The 15,547-nt window shown below is 45.5% G+C and overlaps 1 protein-coding gene across 1 annotated transcript in view; it reads right to left on the minus strand.

Annotated features, from left to right (window-relative positions):
* Nucleotides 1-723: 723 nt before the first annotated feature.
* Nucleotides 724-15,547, minus strand: part of SLC26A9 (solute carrier family 26 member 9) — a 28,607-nt gene continuing 13,783 nt past the window's right edge. Inside the window, exons 11-20 of the mRNA XM_036756326.1 lie at nucleotides 15,050-15,145; nucleotides 13,976-14,082; nucleotides 12,980-13,049; nucleotides 12,756-12,848; nucleotides 12,519-12,632; nucleotides 11,745-12,026; nucleotides 10,131-10,185; nucleotides 8,070-8,215; nucleotides 5,057-5,128; nucleotides 724-3,723 (exon numbers count right to left, since the gene is read on the minus strand). Of these exons, the coding sequence (XP_036612221.1) occupies nucleotides 3,676-3,723; nucleotides 5,057-5,128; nucleotides 8,070-8,215; nucleotides 10,131-10,185; nucleotides 11,745-12,026; nucleotides 12,519-12,632; nucleotides 12,756-12,848; nucleotides 12,980-13,049; nucleotides 13,976-14,082; nucleotides 15,050-15,145 (1,083 nt within the window). The 3' untranslated portion in view covers nucleotides 724-3,675. The remainder of the gene's footprint in view (nucleotides 3,724-5,056; nucleotides 5,129-8,069; nucleotides 8,216-10,130; nucleotides 10,186-11,744; nucleotides 12,027-12,518; nucleotides 12,633-12,755; nucleotides 12,849-12,979; nucleotides 13,050-13,975; nucleotides 14,083-15,049; nucleotides 15,146-15,547) is intronic.

Here is a 15,547-nt window from a genome sequence, read left to right on the forward strand (position 1 = left end):
GTGGGACTTAGGGCCACACATATAAGGTGGGTTGGAACCAGGATCAGGCATTTTGATTTGGCTCAGTGTTCCATCCATTACTGTTTAAGAGGAAGATCAGAAGAAAGTTCATCTCTTCTGGGCTGAGCTGTTACTAGCACAAGGTCATTGGGCTTTATTCTCAGGGCACAGACAAATGAGTTGCATACTTTTTCCCCATGGTGGTCCTCTATGATCTTTGGCATTATCGGTAACCACTTTGGGGCCATCATCCACCAAGTTTTCCTTGCTGTCACAGTCCTCTCCCAGGGTTTGCTTTCCTTATTGCTATGCTGATATGATGACACATAACTGGGGCAGACCCACACCATATAGGACACCATAGATCAACAGCAATGATGGCAAGAGCAGGTCTCCCCAGGAATAAATTGCCTTGAGGGTGTCCTGTGGTCTCTTCTTTTCTCCTGCCCATACTCAAAGGAATTTGCTCCAAGTAACAGAATTCCTAATTAGGACTCTTTGCTTCTCTCTCTTTTTTTTTTAACCCCCTCTACCATTTATAAAACACTTTAAGGTTTGCAAAGCATATGTCATTTGAGTAAGGTCCATGCATCCCACCTTCCCAAGGAAACCAATCTAATTTATGTCCATTAGTTCACATTTTTAAAAAATTTATTACCAAAAAGAACAAAAGAAGAATGGTGATTAAATTAAATAAATTATACAAACATCTATGATCTCAAGACCCCTGGCCTGAGGAGGGAAAAGGGCAGCATCTCACAGGTCAGTATCAATAGAAACATTCAAAAACATTGAAATTCTGGATTATTCCCTTTTCTTTCCCTTTTCTCTCTTTCTGAATCATTCCCGGAAGGGCTGTCAGTGGAAGCTTGGTTACATTCTTGCCACTAATGTTCCAACTCAGGGAATCTTCACAATTGTCTGCATAGCTCTCTTCTCAGGAGCAGGCAGGCTTTTCGTTGGCTTCATTTACCATTGACCGAAGGTGGTAGGTGGCTGGAGAGGCTTGGCTGAGCACCATAAGATATATCTGAGGGTGCAGGTTGCCCAGCCCTCTCCAGAAGTCTGGAAGGCCTGTTCCCTCCTTATTTGTCCCTAGATCATTCTGGATCAATCACCATTTTGGTTCTTGAAGTTTTCATTTACTTTGTTGTGGTCCTGGACCTTCATTTCTAGATAAATCCTCTAGGTCTCTAGGATGTTTCTGGATTAGGAATGAAGAAGCTCATCCTAATCTTACCTTAATCAATCTTACAGGGAGGTGGCATGAGTAGGTGCTATCCAGAGAATTTGGCACTTTGAGTGTGAGGTATGGTGAATTCTCAGACAATAGTGTTCTTTGCCTTCTGAGTTTAAATTTTTTGGACAGCACGATGGTATAGCTGATTCCTACCAAGTCTCTCTGGCCCAAGTTTGTGCTGGGTATATCCTAGCATTCTTTCCTCTAACAGTAGATTTTCTAGGTCGTTGGCTCACTAGATACAGATGGACACATACACTCCCACTTCAGTGGATCAATGGTAGAGACACATGTGGTTAAGGTTGGTGGTGAGGGAAGGCTTCAGTCAAGTCCAACCAGGTTTTTTCTTTTTTCAGGCTGGGCCAGCCCAACCTTTTTGGAGCAGGGTTCACTGAAGCAAAACAGCTATGAATGGAAATTTGTGGAGTGTTGGGGGGTGGTAGTGAGGGGCAAGAGGAAGAGTCAGAGGGACTTCTGCATAGTATTGATTGGATGGCATCAATGGAAACTTTATAAAAGTGGCTAATAGCAATGGGGACCTCTTCATGTCTGAGAAAGTGGTATAGGCCCTCTTGTCAACAATATCCTTTGCTCAGGAATGCTGTATTAATGGGGCACAATGAGGGACAGGGGGCTTCTGGCTAGAAGTGTTTGTCTCCAAATGAGGCAATGACCCCAGATGTTCTAGTATGGCTATGTCCCTATCTCTGCTGCATTTTTTTTGAGACTCTGGATATACCTATCCTACCCAGGCCAGAAGTACAGTGACCACAGATAGGCCTGATCATTGATCCCACTACTGAGCTACATGGAAGTTTTGGTGTGCTATATTTCTAACCTGGGTCAGTTCGCCCATCCTTGGGTTCCTGCTTCCAAGAGCTCCCCCTGTTGGTGCATGATAGTGTTGACATCAATCTGCTTGGCCTACTATAGCTCAGAACTCCCAAGTTCAAGTGACTCCCCAGCAGCAGGGAGTACAGACTTGCATCACCACACTCAGCCCTATCCCTAGTCCTACACAGGGTTGTGATAGTGCTTGCATGTTCACAGTTCAATGTGGGTAGGGGAGGGGGAGAGGAAGAGTTTGTTTCTTTGTCATGGGAAATTCCTTCTAGCCATGAAGATCAGTCCTTGCTCTCTAATTTATAATCCTGGGGAGTTGCCTGAGGCCCAGACAGGTAAGTGGTTTGTCCAGGGCCACACAGCAAGGGTGCCCTGTTCTTGGAGGGCATTTTCTCCCTCAGGGAGGGATGAATGTGGCCTCTTGGCTCCAGGCCCCTAGGTGGGCTGCTTGGCTTGCTTCCTAGAAGGGAACAGGCTCTGGTTTTGCTGGGGAAAACATGAAAAGGGTAAAAATGATAAGCTCCTCCCTGTTACCTCAGGGAGACTGCAGCTCCTTTAGGCAGAGAAGGCACCTTGCCCATGGGATCTGGAGGACCATCAGGTGCCATTGCTGGAATCCAGCCTGATACCAGGTTGTGCTAGGTTGGTACCAGCCTCCCTCAGTCTCATGTATAGATTCAGATCTCTGTACTTTGCGTGTATTTGTTGTTGGAGTTTTTGCTGCTCAGTACTTTACATTCTTGGCACCCAGCATCCAGGATGGGACTCAACAAGGGCACTCTGACCTCTAGAGGGCCAGTTCTAAGGGGGCATGTGTAAGGTGGAAGAGAAAGTGTTTTTGGCCCCTGGTCATTCCCCATGCGCAGGCAGTGGTGTACTGCTTAGGCACAGTGACCTTGGCAAATGTGGGGCAATGGAGGGAATGAATGTAGTCCCTGAAAATGGACTGTTGGATTCAGGAAAGACAGTAAATGTGGCCTCAGAGGAGGGAATGGAGGCACAGAAATTGCCAACAATGCAGTTGGTCCCAGAAGGAGGTGAGGCCACAAAATATTAGTCAAACTCAATGTAGAAAATTCCCACCTTCCATGGTCTGAGGCCCAGTGCTCTTGAGCAGCCTGGAACCTGCTGGCATCCAAGTGTGGTGGTATATGGTTGTTTCAAGGTTTTCAGTTTTTGGCTTTATGTCAGAATTTTACCTTTTTCCTTCTGTCTTGGCTTACCCTAAAGTCTAGGAAGATGAGAGGCCTTTCCAACTGCCTTGGGCAGTAGATGTCTCTTTAGTAACAGTCAGAACTCTGAGGAGCTGAGGGATGGCTGAGAAGGCTGACTCTCCAAGTCTTTGCTCCTGCCAGGCCTGAGAACTCTGTGCTGCAATGGTTGTGTCCTTCTGGAGGGTCCAAGCAGAAGAAAGAGGAAGAGGATGGAGAAGGTGAAGACAGGAATCTTGGTGTATGTGCTTTCCTGCACCCAGCCATGCCTCTGGAGGTCGGTTTCTGACACAATCCTAGGCTCAAAGGGTTAGACTCTCCTTCATAGAAGCTCCTGGGGAATGGGAGATGCTGGAGATGTCAAGGGCTCCCGCTGAAGCCTCACAGAGCTGTTAGTGTCTCAGAGTGGAACATGCTCCCAAATATCTCCTGTAGGGGAGGCAGAAAGAAGAGGGCATTAGGCTTGTTGGTATGGAGAGTGGGTTGAGGCTGACAATGGACCCTGATGGTTAAGGTCAGTCATAACAGTTGAGAAGCAACAGGCAGAGAGACAAACTGAGAAGGCAGCAGCAGCATGCTCTGTCTTCTTCCACAAGTTTAGGGCTACTGACTTTGATATGAGCATACCTCTGCATCTCAGTTTTCTTCATTTATAAAATGAGGAGCATTATCTCTGCACAATACTGACCTTTGAGGAATTCTGGGAGATTAGACCACCTTTTCTGTCAGCTTGATTTCTTTCCTCCTCCATTTCTAAGCTCAGAGTTTGCACTCATAAGCCCTGTCTAGCCACAAAAAGCCCAGAGAAAACAGGCACAAAGGCGAGGGAAATAGGAGTAAGAAGAAATGTGATTTCTTCTAAATACACTATTTGATTTCCTTTAGGCCCATCACCATGATTTGTTTTTCTACTTGGACTTTTGTGTGAGTGTTTTCTTTCAAGAAACTGACTTAAAAGTACCCAGTTATGGTAGACATGAAATTTCCCTAACCCCTGAACTGCATTTCTCTCAAGATTACTGTTTATTCTCTCTCTTTCTCTTTCTCTCTCATCTCTCTTTTTCTTTTTCTCGCCTCTCTCTTTTCTCTCCCCAGATACATATATGCCAATTTGTACACCTGACCCTCTACCTCCATTTCCCATCTTCATGACTTTGCCCTGCTCATTCCCCCTGCCTAAAATGCTGTCCTCTTTTACTCTGGCATCTTAATACCCCTAGCTTCTTTCTAGGCTTGGCTTCAGTCCCGCTTTCTGCCAGGTCCTTCCTGGTCCCCCAAGCTGCTAACACCTAACCCTTGCAAATCACCTTCATATACTCTCTATATAGCTGTGACACACCTAGTTATTTACATATTGTCTCTATCATTAGAGTATGCACTCCCTGAAGAGGGCCTTTTTTTTTTGAACTTTCTTTGTATCCCCATCACTTAGCACAGTGCCTGGCATGTAGTATGCTTTTTTAAAAAAATGCCTGTTGTCTCTCCTAATAGAGTGGAAGCTCTTTGAGGGCAGGTACTGTGTTGTTTGTCCTTGCTTCCCAGTGCCTGGCATATAGTTAGTGCCTAATAAATATTGATGGTTTAATATGGAAAGCAGGGATGGGTAAAAAGAAGATCCATTATTAAAAGATGAGAATGAGAATTCTTCTCCGTGATCAAAACCCCTCCCCCTGCCCAGTCCCTGCCATGGCTGTGCAGATTGGGAGTCTTATTTCTGAGGAGCCTCTGTATAATCCTCTTCCCTCCCCCAATCCCAGCTCACCTGTTCCAGATCACGGTAGCTAGATCCACCATCGTCTGAATCATACATAGAAAGTTCAGTGTTCACTGGAGCCTATGAAGAAGGAAGGAAGCTAGTGTGGGATGGGTGCCATTTAAATGGAGCCTCAAGGCAGGACGGTGTACTGACCGAAGCCAGAGTCCTGTCTATTCTCTGGCCACTTCTGATATGCCCCCTCCCACATAGCCACTTTTTCTCTCAATAGAATCTTCCTTTTACTTCCCCCCAGAATATAGAGTAACACACACCCTTCCTTGCCCTCCAACATCCCTGCCTTCCTCTATGGGCTGTGTTACTGGCATGAAATGATCATGAGGCTCAACGGATTTAGAACTTAAATCTCCGATCCCTTCTGTCAGCAATGACCTTCCCCCTCAGCCCTCTCATGCCACTGTTTTGCAATTCTCTATTGCACTTTACCAGGAAATGCCCAGCATTCTACATGCACATCTCACATGTTTGATAAATGTTTGTTAAATGAATGAATGCATCTAGGAGCAACTCCTTATGTTGTGGACAAGGAAATTGAGACCCAGAGTGGTTATAATTTGCTCACGGGGTACCTGGTACAGTGGAAAGAACCTTGGGCCTAGAGTTGGGAAGACCTGAATTCAAGTCTTTCCTCAGCCACTAACTAGTTGGATGATCTTGGACAAGACATTTCATCTTTCTTTGCCTCAATTTCTTCCACTATAAAATGGGGGTTACCATAGCGCCTACCTCCCAGAGTAGGTGTGAGGATCAAGTGAGATATTTATAAAGTGCTTAGCATAGTCCTTGGCACGTAGTAGGCACTGTATATATATGCCTATTTCCCTTTCCCTTTTCCTAGCAAATACCTGTAGTAAGTTGCAGAGTAGAGATTTAAACCTAGGCTTTCTGACCCAAAATTCAGCACTCTTTCCACTAACACAATTGATCCCACCTCATTGCTCAGAAGGGAGTTTTATTTTAGGGAGAAAATTCACCTCCCTCTGACCTGGGACAAAAGCTCACCAGGCTGAAGATAGCAGGCTGCCTTAGCACAGCCAGCCTAACTCTTGCTAGCCCTGTTTCTGCACCTTCCCTTTGATATCTTTAGGGTAGGAGCCAAAAGCCCTATTTATTTTCCTAGGCAGCTTTTTGATGTGATCACAAATAGTTTCACCTTGCCGCATCTCTCAAGGCAAAGAGCAAATAGTTGCTCTAAGGCCAGATTAGTCTTTTCTTAGATCTGAAGATGGCAGGGGCAGTTGTATTGACATTTGAAGTAAAAGTAAGGCCCAGGGACTGAGGGCAAGGTTGAGGGTGGGGGGTTGGGGGGGGAGGCAGCAGAGAACAGCTTGAAGAAAGCCTTAGGCATGGACTCCTATACTGAGAAAGGCTAGCCCTGCCACACCAATCTCCCCAACATTCTGGATTTTGGAGTGGTGTTGATTTTCATATGTATGCATTCTCTCATTATCATATGCATGCCATTCACTGAGTGACCTGTGTGAAGTCAAAATTCCAGAGAAGAAATCTTGTCCCCTGTCTGGACCAACGTGGCTTCTCCTTCTCCCCTCTTGTGGAATTTTTCTTCTCTATAGAGCACCAACAAGTTAATCTGTAATTATTTGAATGCTTTTCTTCACCCAAGAAAAAGAATGTTTTTCTTGATCCAACGGGCAGCTAGGTGATGCAGTAGATAAAACATTGTGCCTGGAGTCAGGAAGACCTGGCTTCAAATCCAACCTCAGACACTTACTAGCTGTGTGACCCCAAGCAAGTCATTTAACACTGTTTGCCTCAGTTTCCTCATTTATAAAATGAGTTGGAGAAGGAAATGGCAAACCAGTCCAGTTTCTTTGCCAAGAAAACCCCCCAAAAAGAGGTCATGAAGAGTTGGACATAACTGAAAAAATGACGAAACAACAATGACTTCACCCAAGGGTCCTGGTCCCGTGTGACAGCAAGTAAAAAGATCTTGGCGAAGATTTGAATTTAAATTCTGGTGCTGTGTGACTCTGGGCAAGCCATTTATTTAACCTTCTCTGAACTTCAGTTTCCTCTTCTGGGAAATGGAGAAATCAATCCTGATACTAACTACTTCATGAGCTCCTGTAAGAAAAGCCCTTTATACACCTTTAAGTGCTGGCACAGCCTCTGCTGATTATCTCCACTTTTATCCTGCAAATGTCTTGCTCAGACATAGTTCTTTTCATGTTGTCTCCTCCATTAGACTGTGAACTCCATGAAAACAGGGATCGTTCTTTGCCTTTATACCCCTGGCACTTAGCCCCGTGCTTGGCATTGTACTAGTACTAGTAGGCACTTAATATTTATTGACTGGCTACAGGGCTAGATGCTATTATTATCTCAGAGCTGTCTGGTGCAACTTGGCAAAGCGACTAATTGGCATAATTCCGGAGGACTCATGATGAAATATGCTGCCTACCTCCCAACAGAGAGGAGATGTACTCGGTGCTGATTGAGATAGAACTTTTTTTTGACATGGTCAAATGAGGGAATTTGTTTTGCTTGATACATGTTTATAACGGGGCTTTTGTTTTTCTTTCTTTTTCTCATCAAGGTGGCAGGTGGAGGTAGGAAAGAGGGAAGGTAGATTTTTGTTGACTGAAAAACAATTTAATTAAAATATAAAGAGAAAAAGAAAGCAACTGATTGGGTTCTCTGCCTAAGAATGTTTCCAAGGCTATTGCCTCGATCTTAAGTTCTATGACTCTTCTTTCTACCCTTTTCTTCAACACCTTTTTCTGGAGGTGGAGGTCCTCCTGGGGATAGTGGAAGAGAGGAAAAGGCACATTTCCTCTCCAGGCCTCAGTTTTTTTATCTGTAAAATGAGTTGGACTGCACAGCTTCCAGGGTTCCTTTCTAGCTCTAATATTCTATGATCCTACTTTGGTTACTGGTGAGGACAGAGAAGGCAACCCTTTTATTATTGTTCACTAATTCAGTGTACCCCGCTTTTTTCCCCACCACTCCCACATGGGGTACTCAATGTCTGGGACCATACCGCTCTTAAGTCTTGTCCTGTGACCACTGCTCTGCTGCTGGTCTGGGCGAAAAGGACAGCGTCGTGGATGCTGGGAAAGATGTGGTTTCGTTCTAGGGTCCCGTCCTCAAAGACACCTCCAAGATTAATGTCATTGTACACTTGGGCTGGAAAGGGGAAAAACATCATCTGTCAAGAAGATACCTGCCCCTGGGAGCTGGGGCAAGGAGAAGGGGTTAAGGGAGAAGTAGATGGAGAGAGAGAGGAGAGAAAAGTTATGCTTAAAAGTCACTCTTGCCTTATCTGTGATGTAACGCTTGGGTCGCCTACCTCAGAACCTTGTTGTGAAGAGAGAGAGGGCTTTGCAAAATGTAAGGCACTCTATAAATGAGAGTCATTATTATCTTAAGTCTTGGGAATCAAACTTCCCACATGTAATGTTGCAATGCTAGTTTGAGCAGCAGAGGGCGTTATGAACATATGGAAAACCTCCAGCTTGAGACTCGGGCAAAAGAAAACAGTTTAACACTGAGAAATCTTCACCTTTGGTGGTTATGCCCGAAGATGTTAAAACCTTCTTGTTGGGGGCGGCGGGGGAGGTAGTCCTGTGCTTATGCTTATGGTATCCATTAGATTGTAAGCTCCTTGAGGGGAGGATCTGTCTTTTGCCCCTTTTTGTATCCCCAGAGCTTAGCACAGTTCCTGGCACAAAGTAGGTGTTAATAAATGTTGATCGATTGGTGGACTATTGTCCCTCATACCTGGAATGCTCTCCTTTCTTACTACTACCTTTGAGATACCCTTGCTTCCTTTTGGACTCCTCTCAAGGACCAGCATATACAGGGGTCTTTCTTGGGCCCTCCCACATACTAGTCTTCTATGCTAAGCTTACCCTGGAACAGCCTTTCTTCACTTAAATCCAATTCATTTGCAAGCCATAGTATCACTTTCTTGACATCATGGTCCTCTTCAAGAACATAGCTGCCCTACTGGGGACCCAACTGGCCAGTTCCAGTCAGGCAACACAGCTCCTTCCTTCCTTCCTTCCTTCCTTCCTTCCTCTCCTCCCTTCGTCCATATAGGGAATCATACCCTTACCTGTGGGTACTCTACCCAAAGGAATATAAATTTTGATTGCTGAAACTTTGCAAGATATCTTGGGATTTACTGGCTAGATTTCTTTTTTAAGGACCATGCCTTAAACCTAAATCACTCTGACTCTCACCGATTGGTCAGCAATCGGGGCCAAGCCCCACTTGGTCATCATTTAGGTTCTAATGGCTCAGAGTGAATGTAAATAGCAATTATTTCTATTTTGGCCAGAAACCCCGAAGGTCTTCCTCTCCCATATTGATTTTTTTTTGATTAGATAAAAGAGGTCTTTTTTTTTGGCCTCATTTCTTACCTAGCCTTAATCATTGAATGGGTGTTGCCTCAGACAAACTGAGACCTTAGCTAAAAAAGACCAAGATCTCCCACTGCATCCTGGGCCATTTCTGTTCTCCTCATCTATATCTTGCCACTGCACTCAGATGGCTCAGGAGGAGTGAGGCTGGTGACTTTGCACAACTCTGCCTCACTTAAATCCAATTCGCTTGCAAGTCATCACCTTCCTGATGTCATGGTCCTCTTCGAGAACAAAGGACAAACAACAACTTGTAACTACTTTATATATATATCTTGAATATATCTCTTTTTTTGTACATGGTGTTTCTCCCATTAAAATGTAAGTTCCTGTTTTGCTTTTTCCTTTGTATCTCCAGTGTTTTGTAGAATACCTGGCACGTAGTGATTGATACATGCTTGTTGACAGATTGTCTCTCTCTCTCTTGCCCTCCCTCTACCCTCTTCTCTCTCTCTTCCTCTTTGCTGATGGGAAATGTTTCTATGATCACTTTTGGCATTGTTCCAAACCCAGCCCTTACTCTGACATTACTGTTCCTGAGATGTTTCTATAATCTGTTCTCATTCTCATTTTTCCTTGATGCCTTCCAGGTAGGTGATAAGCTAAAGACAACTTGTCGGCTCTGCTCTCCCTGCCTATCCCCTTGTAACTGCCCCTGAAGGTCACCCTCCTCTTACCTTGAATATTCACCAAGAAGACCTTCACACCAATCTTCTCATAGGTGGAGGACAGCTGGGGCCGGAAGTGTTGGATCAGGAGAAGGAGGTGGGGAGCAAAGGGGAGAGAGAGAGAGAGAGAGAGAGAGAGAGAGAGAGAGAGAGAGAGAGAGAGGGAGGGAGGGAGAGGGAGACAGAGAGAGAGAGAGAGAGAGAGAGAGAGAGAGAGAGAGAGAGAGAGAGAGAGAGACAAAAGGAGAAGAATGTTCTGAGTGTGTCCTGCAGGTGACCCACAAACCATACTTCAAGTAGAGCTGAACAAGTCAGTCACACCTAGGGCTGGGTGTAGCCAAGGATAAAAATAGCAGCAGGCACACACTCCTCCTTGGAGAGCTGACTGAGAGCTTTGGAAAGCAGGGTGGAATCTTGGCTCTGACCATTAGATGGGCACTTGAGGATAATTATAACCCCTTGGGTCTTTCCCCTCACTGACCCTTGGAGAGCATGGAAGCAGCCATTCTCCCTCTCTCACTGAAGGAAAGACTCAGAGGAGGCAAGCTTTGTCCCCAAGGCTATACGGGGACAGGGATCAGGAGGGCCTTGGTTACCTTGATTCTCTCACTCTACTTAGAGGGCAGGATGAGGGGGTGTGGTTCAGTGAAAAGAACACTGGATTTGGAGTCAAAGGACCTAGGTTTGAGTCCTGACTCTGTTGCTTACTACCTAGTGACTAAGAGCCTCCTCATCTGTAAAATGAGGGGATTAGGCCTTTAGAGTCTCTTTCTAGACCTCTCCATGTTCTGGATGATGTTGTGAGCGAGATTGATAGGTGGGGCATTGGTCAGGAGGTCCTCAGGCTCACTGGAGGGTGTAGAGGGGGCCTGTGGATCCGGTTATCTCTAAAGGCCTTTCCAGTTCTCAATACTCTGATCCTATGGCCTGAGATAGGCAGGGAAGCTTTCCCTATAACAAGATGCTTAAGGGACCAATATATTGCAGGAAACCTTTGGTTATGTGGCCATTTCTCCTTTTCCTCCCTTCCCCCACCCCAGCCAAGCTTCTCCATAGACCCTCTCCTCCCCCCAGGCACCTCTATAGTTTACCACTGACTTGGATCTTTAAGAAGCAGTCAGGCATGCTATCAGAGGAAGATAAGCTTACTGGCAATTCTCCTCTGACCTGCCTATTGGGATTGTGGAAAGGGGAGCTGAGTGACTATATTCCTTGGTTTCTCAGTTTAATGACCAGAATCTGCCCACTACTCCACTTGTCAGTCTAGGGATGGATGGGGGCAGCAGTCAGCAGGTATGGCCAAATTCTCTCTGATAGAGCCTGAGAGGGGTGAAGTGGGGGAAACAGGACACCACTTGCCCTTTTCTAGAAGGCAGGTACAGAGATCTGAGTTCCTTGCCAAGAGGTGAGGCCTCTGAAGAAGTGTTCTATGGAGTTTTTTCTAGGGAGATTGCCCACCTTGAGCAGATTTAAAGAAATGAAGGACTGTTCTGCTTTTCTCCTTTCCCTAGGGGAACTTTTAACATTGGTTCAGTTTCTCCAAACTAGGGAACTTAGGAAAGGTGTTGGGAAGAAAAAGGGGCTTGGGGGGGTCTCTTTCTTCTCTTTCCATTTAGGCTTTACCTTTGTCAATGCTTTGATGCCCATAAGGTCAACGAAGCTGACCCCACTCATGTCCAGGATGATGGTGTGGAAGGAGATGAAGGGTGGGACACTGGCTAGGGAGTCCTCAGCTTTACCGGATGGTGTGAAGGGGGCTGGTGGCTCATCTTCGGAGGGTGTGGGGGTCTCTGGGCTGAAGGTGATATAGGAGACCCCAGTCCCATTGGCAGCTGTTTGATTGTTGTTGGTATCAGTGGGGGAAACAACTTCAAAGTCTTGCTGGAGTTCCTGCAGGGAGACAGTCTGGGGGCAAGGACAGGGGGATGGTTCAGAGTGGACCCTTACAGGGTCTAACCTGTCTTAGACAACCCAGCTAGAGAAATCCATTTCTCTAGATCAGGGTTCTTTCTTAGCCTTTTTTTTGTGTCTTTTTGGAAGTCTGGTGAAGTTTATGGACCCCTTCTCAGAATCACGTGTTTAAATGCATAAAATAAAAGACATAGGATTACCAAGGAAACAAATTATATTAAATAAATTTATCATAATATAAAACCCCCAAGGTTAAGAACTCCAGCTTTAGCTCCACATGGTTGGATTATTGATATAATATTGCAGAGAGACAGAGGGGGGTGGGGGAGGGAGGGAGAAAGAAAGGGAAGGAGAGAGAGAGAGAGAGAGAGAGAGAGAGAGAGAGAGAGAGAGAGAGAGAGAGAGATGATGATGATGATGATGATGATGGTGATGATGAGGTATATGTGTGTGTGTGAGTAGGGTGTTGTCTTGGGTTCAGCTCACCTTTTTTTTCAAGAACAGGGATTTCCTCTGTTTTGTGGGCATCTTGGACCCCTTCTCCTGGTTCTTTAGGTATTTCTGCTTGGCCAGGAACACTTTCTGGGGATCGACACCTATCTATGTAGAAACGATCAGTAGCTACATTGAACTCTACCTTCTTTATCTCTCTCATTGCCTGCCCCAGCCCAGTGCCATTCCAGAGAACTTCTTCCCTCCAAGTTTAAGGAGACTGCACTGTACCTTGGAAATGACCTTCTGTCTGAAGATTTCTGAGTTGGCAAAGTACAGTGGAGAGCAGTAAGTCAGGATTTTAATTCCTTCTACTTCCTGGACCTGCCACAAGGAGACTGGGCTTAGGAGGCAGAAGTGTCTTTGTATTATTTTTTTTAACCTCTTTGACTTAGGAGGAGAGGAGGCCAGGGAGAGGGAGTGTTAAGGAATGGGAGGAGGAGACTGCTACTTACCCCATTGTAGGTCTTAGGGTTCACATAGATATCTGTGGCCATGACCTGGGCCAGGGCAGAGCCGTTACGACTGGATAAGGAAGGAAAAAAGAAAAACAAACCAGAGCAATCACTCAATATAGAATTCAAAGGATGCTGCTAAGACCAGGAGGAGGGCAAGAGAGGAAACTACCTCCTTCCTGGTCTCGAGCTGGGGGTTCTGTCTAGGCAGAATTACATGGTGATGTATAGTCTAGGAGAAGAGAGTAACTAGGGGGAGGGGCAGGGAGCTGCTTACTCCAGACAGGTTTCCCAAAGAGAGGTTGAAGATATGGGGACATGTACAAGTTCATAATATGTCTGTGGTACCAGCACCAGGACTTTCTGGTTCTGAGTTGTTAAAGAGGGGAAGGTTTTCTTGAGGCTTAGTATCTTCTCTTCCCTACCCAGCCTCTGGAGCTGGTGCTAGCTGGTACAACATTGCTTGGGTGCGGGGTAAGTCAAGTGCTTGTAACTTTTCTAGGGGTAGGAAAGAAGCCTGAACCCCTGGGCACTACAATCAATGTTTTGGCCTCCTCAGGGTATGTCTGGGCTGTGTTGGAGAGGTTATCATATTTGTCAGACTCCTCTTCTTACCTCTAATCCTTGCCAGATTTTCTCTACCTTTCTAACCCTTTATTCTCAATTCTCTTTAGAATCCAAGGGCTATTAACTATGTCCTCTGGGATGGTCAGTGGTAACACATTTTCCCTGAGAGATGAGTTTAGATAGGGCTCCTCACACACCCTATGTTAATGCCTTTTGCTAACATATGCTGGATCAGGTCTTGCAATGGCCCTGGGTAACTCCTCCAGTCTTAAGCCGTGGAGGCACCTGTTCTTGGTAAGAGAAAAGGAATTGGCTATGTCCAATACAGGCATTAGTGATGGACACCATAGAGGTTTGACACCAATTACCCTAAGGCTGACCTTAAGAGGAGGGGAGTTTAAGGTATAGCTCAGGGCTGGTAGTACTCACAATTGGGTCTGGAAGACAACCACTAGAACGGAGAAGGAGACACCCACTGCCACACCATAGGGCAATCCGAGGAAAAAGGAGGAGAGGAAACTCACAACCCAGACGCACTGTGAGGAGAGAGAAGAAAGTTGCTCTAAGGCTAGCATTCTGAGGCCAGTCTGGGGAGAAGACTCTTCTTTTAGGGAGATTTCCTAGGATCAAACCTACCCCTTTCCTTCAATAAATTGATACAATTTTATAGTGACAACTATTATTAATTTCTCCTCCTATTAGACTAGATAGAAACCCTCCAGGGACCAAGAATGTGTATTTGAAGCATGCATCCTAAGTTCTACAGGCTATATGTGTCCTTGATGGTGCCTAGTCAATGCTTGTCAAATCAAAGGACTGGCTACCAAGGAGAGCTGTTGGGATATGGTTTCCTATGGTTCCTTGCTGACTAGTCTTTAGAGTTCTTGAAGCTCATTGTATTACCACCTGCCCTATTTCTCTTATGGGGAGACTTGTATAAATTCCACAAGACTGTGATTTTGAAAAGCATAATGTGGTAGACAAATTTAAAGGGTCAGGATGAGCCCAGAAATAATAATGAAAAGCAGCATGGTGGAAAGGGCATTGGATTTGGAGACAAAAGGCCTGCTTCTGGGTCCCATCTTTGCCATTTACTTACTAGTAGTGTTACCTTCAGCAAATCACTGAACCTCAATGCATCTTCTCATTTGTAAAATGGGAATAATAATACTCATATAATCTGTTTTTCAGAGTTGTTTCAAAGGTTGAATGAGATGGGGAATGTAAAATGCTCTATAAATGTGGGCTATAACTATTACAGGGGAGGTGGGGAGTTTGTTGGGACTCCTGATTTTCCTGCCTTCACTTTGTCTTGCTGTTTTTGGGCCTTAAAACTCCCTCTTTGAACAGTGGGGTTTCCCATGGGACACTGGAGGATGAAACATTCTGGAGACGGCAGATTTGGACTTTGGCCAAAAAGTGGAATCAGGAACAGGATGACCAGGAAGAAATGGGCCTTTGATGGCTGAGAAGGCCAAGGAGGGGGTAGGAGGACACACTTACACAATCCAATTTGCTTTTCTTCCACAAGTAATAGGGGTCAGTGAGTTGCTTAAGAGAATTCTTGAGGTTGACAGCAATTAGGGCCCCTAGCACAGACTGTAAGGAGAGCAAACAAGGACTCAGGTCAGTAAGAAAGGGTCTCTCCCTGTCTTCTAACCCTCTGGTCAAGAATAAGATGGAGAGAGAGAGAGAGAGAGAGAGAGAGAGAGAGAGAGAGAGAGAGACAGACAGAGAGAGAGAGAGAGAGACAGAGACAGAGACAGAGACAGAGAGATGGATGCAAACCCTATCTGTGTAAATGTGTTACTATCTTTGTAAGATGAGGAGGGTCAACCCCTAAGCTTCCTTTTAGCTCTATGATCCTAGGAAAGACAAATGCCCTGTAGCTTTGTCCCTTTGAGGACAAGGCTACCATGGGTGTTGTAGGCCTAGAGGTGCCTCAGATTGTCTGCTAGCACCTGCCCCCTGGATAGTTCCATGCCCATCCCCCTCTTGGTT

Source organism: Trichosurus vulpecula, chromosome 4, assembly GCF_011100635.1.
Source record: "Trichosurus vulpecula isolate mTriVul1 chromosome 4, mTriVul1.pri, whole genome shotgun sequence".
NCBI classification, from domain to species: Eukaryota; Metazoa; Chordata; class Mammalia; order Diprotodontia; family Phalangeridae; genus Trichosurus; species Trichosurus vulpecula.